This window comes from Saccostrea cucullata, unplaced genomic scaffold (genome assembly GCF_032062105.1).
Source record: "Saccostrea cucullata isolate Sc308-1 unplaced genomic scaffold, CSIRO_AGI_Scuc_v1 ctg22275, whole genome shotgun sequence".
NCBI classification, from domain to species: Eukaryota; Metazoa; Mollusca; class Bivalvia; order Ostreida; family Ostreidae; genus Saccostrea; species Saccostrea cuccullata.
This window is the reverse complement of record NW_026935208.1, coordinates 1-6,413: the sequence shown is the minus strand read 5'-3', so window position 1 is coordinate 6,413 and position 6,413 is coordinate 1. Positions and strand designations below refer to the sequence as shown.

General features: G+C 35.7%; 1 protein-coding gene across 1 annotated transcript; it reads right to left on the bottom strand.

Moving 5' to 3' along the window:
- Positions 1 to 93: 93 nt before the first annotated feature.
- On the bottom strand, positions 94 to 3,587 carry LOC134242247 (protein unc-79 homolog). The gene is made up of 10 exons (XM_062724329.1): positions 3,583 to 3,587; positions 3,385 to 3,409; positions 3,092 to 3,195; positions 2,836 to 2,923; positions 2,594 to 2,682; positions 2,326 to 2,455; positions 1,783 to 2,085; positions 1,254 to 1,551; positions 909 to 1,027; positions 94 to 278 (listed from the first exon to the last, which is right to left on the bottom strand). Exons 1-10 carry the CDS (start codon positions 3,585 to 3,587, stop codon positions 126 to 128), a joined length of 1,314 nt encoding a protein of 437 aa, XP_062580313.1. The 3' UTR covers positions 94 to 125.
- Positions 3,588 to 6,413: the final 2,826 nt, after the last annotated feature.

The window sequence follows — 6,413 nt, the reverse complement described above, 5'->3', positions numbered from 1 at the left end:
TCTATTTTGTTGTGAGGATAAAAACTTCAAACCAAGGAAAAATTTAAATGAAATAACAATTAAATACATTTGTTCAATTGAGAGCTACTGGCACATGAACATATAAGTTTGAGTACAGATAGGACTTACTTAGGAATTAAGTACTTGCTGAGTGAGAATTTGACATATTCTGGGAACTGTGTCACAGTGTAATTCAAGCACTCTCCATTTAGAATCAAGTATTTCATAGATGTCAACAAAGCAAACCCAGCATCAGTATCTTTTGTATTTTCAAGTTCCTGCAAACAAGTGTAATAATGGAAATGATGAAAAAATAAAATACAATACAGTTTTTTATAAACTACTGCCTAAATGATTATTTAAATATAGCTCACTCTCCTCTTCCAGTTTGAATAAGAGGGAATTAGTCTTTATTTAGCTATCATAAATGTGAATATCATATGTTTCACAGAGTGCTTATGTTGAGCCTACTGCAATTCTACTCTAGACTAATAAGAGTTTCTGACTTTTCGTGTTTTATAATTCTTGATGTATTTACACTGATGTTTGGTGTAGTAATCCTCTGCAAAATGCAGTCTTGTTCTTAACCTTTGGTAACATGTGTGCAAGTATATCTGCTAGATTCACAAGTAAATCATTGTCAGAAACCCATGGCCAGGTATTGATGGAAGATTAGTTTTGGGTTTCAGATGATGCATATAAACAAAACTCAAGGATATTTAAGGTTACAAAAAAGTTCAACTTGAAAAGGTTTTTTAAACACGGAACCTTAATCTTTATCATTACTTGTCAAGGACAAGGTTTAATTAAGGGAGATTGATGCATGAAAAATGTGGTATATAGTAGTTGGTATGTACAGTAGCTCACTTTGACCTTTCAGAAGTGTTAAATCCTGGAATGTTATCTACCTGTAGGAAGGCATGGTGGAGCTGCAAGTGTAGAGGCATAGAAGTCATATCAAATCCTGGACATTCCTCTTCCTTCTCCCCCGCTGTACTCTCAACATCATCATTGGAAGTCACCGAACCTTAAAAAAAGTTTTCTTATGAGATGATCTACACACACATAACTTGTTCATACCATATTGTATATCTGTTTCCATTAAAGTTTCACCAAAGAAAATTTATCAGCAAGAATTAATTACTTCTCCCATGTGCATTGTACAGTTCAAAGAATGCTTTGTCTGAAAGCAATTAAAAAAAAATTTAAATGAGGGCCTAAAAATGTCAGTTCAAATTTTATGCACTACTTACTTTTCCTTGACATGCATGTTGGAGTAGTGGATAATCGTTTGGACTCGTCCACTCGTGGAATCTCCTTGGTTGGAATCTTCACTTGGCTCAGAGGACAGAAGTTCTGCATCACCTGAGAAGTGACCTGGTGCCACAGAGCTGTGTTCTGACAGAACATACAACTGTTAGCCTGCTGTTCATCACTACAGATGTGGGTGCCATCCCAGCGGGTACCAAGCATTAGGGTCAGTAACTGCATAATCTGACGGCTAGTCTCATTGTACAGTCCAAGGTACTTAGGGAAGTTTTGTAGCTCCAGCTGGAAAGCATTAAATAAGTTTAACAACAAAAATAACAAACAAAGGCAATGGAAAGTGGAGTATTCCCTTACAAGAGAACATATTGCTCCTAATTTAAATTTTCACTTCCATTACACAAGAGCTCACACACTCAAAATGCATAAATATATTTCAATATCACCTCCAAATTCATTCAACTTAAAATATTGGCCAGACCAATATTTTTTCAAGAGTGCTAATTTTTTCCACACCTGTTTCAAAATCAAATCCAGCATCATAATGTAACAAGGCAGCACAAGTTCAGTCTCCCGGTCGTAAATTTCAAAGGCTTCCACCACCACATGAGATTTAGCTGGACTGAGGGGTGGAGGACACTCTTCCTCTGGAGAATTCTGGGGGAAGGATCGGGGCTGGGAAGGCTTAGATTCCTTAGTGGGGGATTCAGGTTCAGCTGTACTTTGTTGTTTTAGGAGCTCTGTCATGTTCTGTACTCCAGATATGAACATACTCAGCAGCATGTGGATTGGCAAGTAGATGTCCAGTGTGGAAAGGATCTGAAATGGATATTCAAATTCATTTTTAAAAAATTATCCCCCCCCCCCCTCCCCTGAAAAAAAAACTTTCCAAAGTTTTCTGTCAGAAGCAATTTTTTTTTACAAATCTGTTTAAAAATATAGGAGCAAAATCACTTTCATACAAATCAATACAAATTTTAATTGTATTATCTTTTGTTTCTGGTATTCTGTATTCATCATGTTCAAACAGCACTTGCCATATTTTCTATCATGACAAACCTGTAGCCATTGTAAAGCTTGTTCCTGTACATAAGCACTGCTGTCATCAAACCTCTCAGATATAAAATGGTACATCTTGTCAGAGTCTGTTCCAAAGGGCAAAGGGCACAAGTCCATGTCAAAGGACTTACTACAATAAACAGTAATAAAGTGTACTATGTATGTATCTAGACACTATGATTAAAGGTATATGTCACTTGTAAATGGCAGCATTAAGTGCTCATTCTCACTTAAAAAGATATAGATAATTATATTTCTGAACTCTTACTTCAACAAAACTTTGAGGTGATGCAAATCTTCTGATGGTACTTCAGTTCGGATTGCCTCTAACCAGTATGGCATCACATAGTCCCATATCTACAAGGGATCAATTTTATTTGATGAACTGTTATTAATTGAATAAATCAATGCACTTGCATATCTCCATTTTCTCTTTTAGCTGTATGTTTAATAGATTATTGAAGAAGTTTTTTGTGCCAATAAATTTCATAATACATTTACGGTATATACCTCAAAAGTAATGACATCGTAGGGCACCAAACAAAAGAAACAATTGAGGCCTTCTTTGATCTGCACTGTTCTGGAACACAATGTGTCCCTAAAAAATTTGACAAAAGCAAATTATTCCAGCATCAAACTATGTAATATTTGTAAATTTTAAAGATTATATCCTACATCTACAAATATTATAACATTTTTACCTTACTTGCAATTAAAAATTTAAAGGATTAATTAAAATGTGAAAAATGAAATGAAAACCACCCACCAGAATCCCCCGACCCTAGCATACTCGACTGGGTGTGGCAGTAAACAGGACACAATGACCTCAAAGTGAGTCTTGGCCACTTCATCCAGCCAATCACAGACATACTGTAACACAGCAGAGAAGTGTTAGAGATTATATGAGTGATACATCAATGATTGGTTTGAACATATTTTATTGTATAAATACTATACAAATGGTTTGAACACAAGTTCTAACATCAATGATTCCAAAGAATACCTTTGGTTGCTTATAAATGCATTATGTAAATACATGAACTAGTATATATAATTTACTGATGTATCAAAATATTGACAATGTCTGCAAACAAAACAATTAAAATACTGAATTCTGTTTATGAGCACAGATCATAATCCTGTGAAATATTGTTATGTAAACTTTTCATGGAAATCAATTTTAAGACACTTTTATCCTCTTTCATGTTCTGATTTTTTATTTTAATTTTTTTCTCTTCAATAAAAATTTGTACATACTTCATCCTTTAGTCTCTCCAAGGCATTTCCAACATTGTCTGAAAAAATATGGTTTAGTTGTTTACTTCTTTTAACTATATATTATGTCTATGATAAAAGTAATCTGTATAAGGAAACAGAGTGTGAAATCTCACCATCAGGTAAATAGGCTGTAGCATCAAACCACTGGAACAACATCCCTAACAAGCGTCCCAGCACCTCCTACAATACAGTTATACACTGTACAAAGTCTGCGTACCAAGTCTTATTTACATGTACATTGCATGTCAACAAAATTTCTTTGAAAAACAAAATCTCTTAAGCTCTAGCTAAAACGTTGTTTTGAAAAAAAAATTCACGTCGTTAAAGTCTTTTTTAACAAGAGGCCCATGGGCCTTATAGGTCACCTGAGCATTATACAACAACTTTCTAGTGATTGAATTTGATTCATGTTTTAATCCAGATGCTATGGCATTCACAATTTTGAAAGAGGCACCATTGATCATCATAACAATACACCTAACAGTTGCTTACTTTGTTTACTTAATACCCATTGGCAGGGTAGGGGAACAAAAAATGCATTTCAAGTAATCAGTAATATTCAGCATGATTAGTAATGCCCCAATCACACATGAATCCCTGACCCTTAGGCCTAGATCCACACATTGCACAATTTTTGAAAAGGCACCCTTGCTTTTCAAAAATATTTGATTAATACCAAGGAGCAGATTTCAAACAATTCATCCAGTTTCAGTATATAAGTACAGCCCCCCTCCTTTATGGAACCCCTGACCCAGGGGCCTTGAAATTCACAATTCTGGAAGATTAGGACCCTTGCTCATCATAACTATATACTAGTAGGTAGTTCATCTGCTTAATACCAAGGAGCAGAGAAGAAAACTTTCAAAGATTTAATGTATTTTCACTATATAATCAATAGAGCCCCGCCCTATCACTAGAACCCCTGACCCTAGGGCCATGAACTTCACAATTTTGGAAGAGGTATTCTTGCTCATCATAACTATGTAATTAGTTTATTTCATTCCTGGGAGCAGAAAATAATTTTTTTCAAAGACTTCATGTATTTTCAATATATAATCAATATAACCCTGCCCTAACACCATAACCCCTGACCCTGGGGCCATAAAATTCATAATTTTGGTAGTGACACTCTTGTTCATCATAACTATGCACTTAGTTAGTTTATTTAATACCCAGGAGCACAGAAGAAGAATTTCAAAGAATTCATGTATTTTCACTTTATAATCAATAGAGCCCCCCCCCACCAGAACCCCTGACCCTGGGGCCATAAAATTCACAATTTTGATAGAGGCACTCTTGCTCATCATAACTATGTACTTAGTTAGTTTATTTAATACCCAGGAGCAGAGAAAAAGATTTTCAAAGAATTCATGTAATTTCACTATATAATCTATAGAGCCCCTCCCCCCCCCAACACCAGAACCCCTGACCCTGGGGCCATAGAATTCACAATTTTGGTAGAGGCACTCTTGCTCATTATAACTATGCACTTAGTAAGTTTCTTTAATACTCAGGAGCAGAGAAGAAGATTTTCAAAGAATTCATGTAATTTCACTATATAATCTATAGAGCCCCCCCCCCCCCCCTTACAACAGAACCCCTACCCTGGGGCCATAAAATTCACAATTTTGGTAGAGGCACTCTTGCTCATTATAACTATGCACTTAGTTAGTTTATTTAATACCCAGGAGCAGAGAAGAAGATTTTCAAAGAATTCATGTATTTTCAATATATAATCTATAGAGCCCCCCCCCTCTTACACCAGAACCTCTGACCCTGGGGCCATAAAATTCACAATTTTGGTAGAGGCACTCTTGTTCATCATAAATATGCACTTAGTTAGTTTATTTAATACCCAGGAGCAGAGAAGAAGATTTTCAAAGAATTCATGTAATTTCACTATTATAATCTATAGAGCCCCACCCTAACACCAGAACCCCTAACCCTGGGGCCATAAAATTCACAATTTTGGTAGAGGCACTCTTGCTCATCATAACTATGTACTTTGTAGGTTCATTTAATACCCAGTAGCAGAGAAGAAGATTTTCAAAGAAATAATGCATTTTCACTATATACTTATTTAGCCCCGCCCTAGCACTAGAACCCATGACCCCTGGCCCAAGAATTTCACAATTTTGGTAGAGGACTCAATGCTGATTACAATCATGCAAACAGTTTGACTGCTTGATGTCAAGGAGTAAAGAAGAAGATTTTTAAAGATTGCACTAATTTTAGTGGTTTTTGCCCCACCCCCCAGGCCCCAGGGGGGCAGGGACCATGAAATTCACAATTTTTGTTCCCCTTTACCCATAAATGCTATATGCCAAATTTGGTTGAAATTGGTTCAGTGGTTTCAGAGAAGAAGCTGAAAATGTTCAAATGTTAACGCATGACGCACGACGAACGACGACGGACGAAAAGTGATAGCAATAGGTCACCTGAGTTTACTCAGGTGACCTAAAAATCCTATCATGTGCATAAAAGTGTTTTTTAATCCTAAATTCATGTACATGTACTACAAGGAAGTTTTACACTGGGAAATCAATGCATTGCCAAATAGGATTTTTTCAAAGACACTATGATAAAGACATATTTTTCAGAAATAGTTCTTTGTCACATTTACTTATACAATGCATAGTGACAGAAAACTTTTGTGATACATAAATTTAAGTCCCTTTTACCTTTTAAGTTTCAAGCTTCAGGCACAACCCTTACACTTATTATTTCACTAACATCATCATGCAAACTGAAACCGAAGGATACAAAGGATATGCACAGAAGAGTATACAAAAAAGGGAACCTGAAATCCA

What these genes read in the sequence shown, in the direction of transcription:
- LOC134242247 (XM_062724329.1), bottom strand. An exon ending in GCTAGGGTCGGGGGATTCTG is followed by an intron (nt 2,924 to 3,091) that starts GTGGGTGGTTTT and finishes CAAATTTTTTAG; the next exon opens with GGACACATTGTGTTCCAGAA. An exon ending in ACGATGTCATTACTTTTGAG is followed by an intron (nt 2,683 to 2,835) that starts GTATATACCGTA and finishes GATCCCTTGTAG; the next exon opens with ATATGGGACTATGTGATGCC.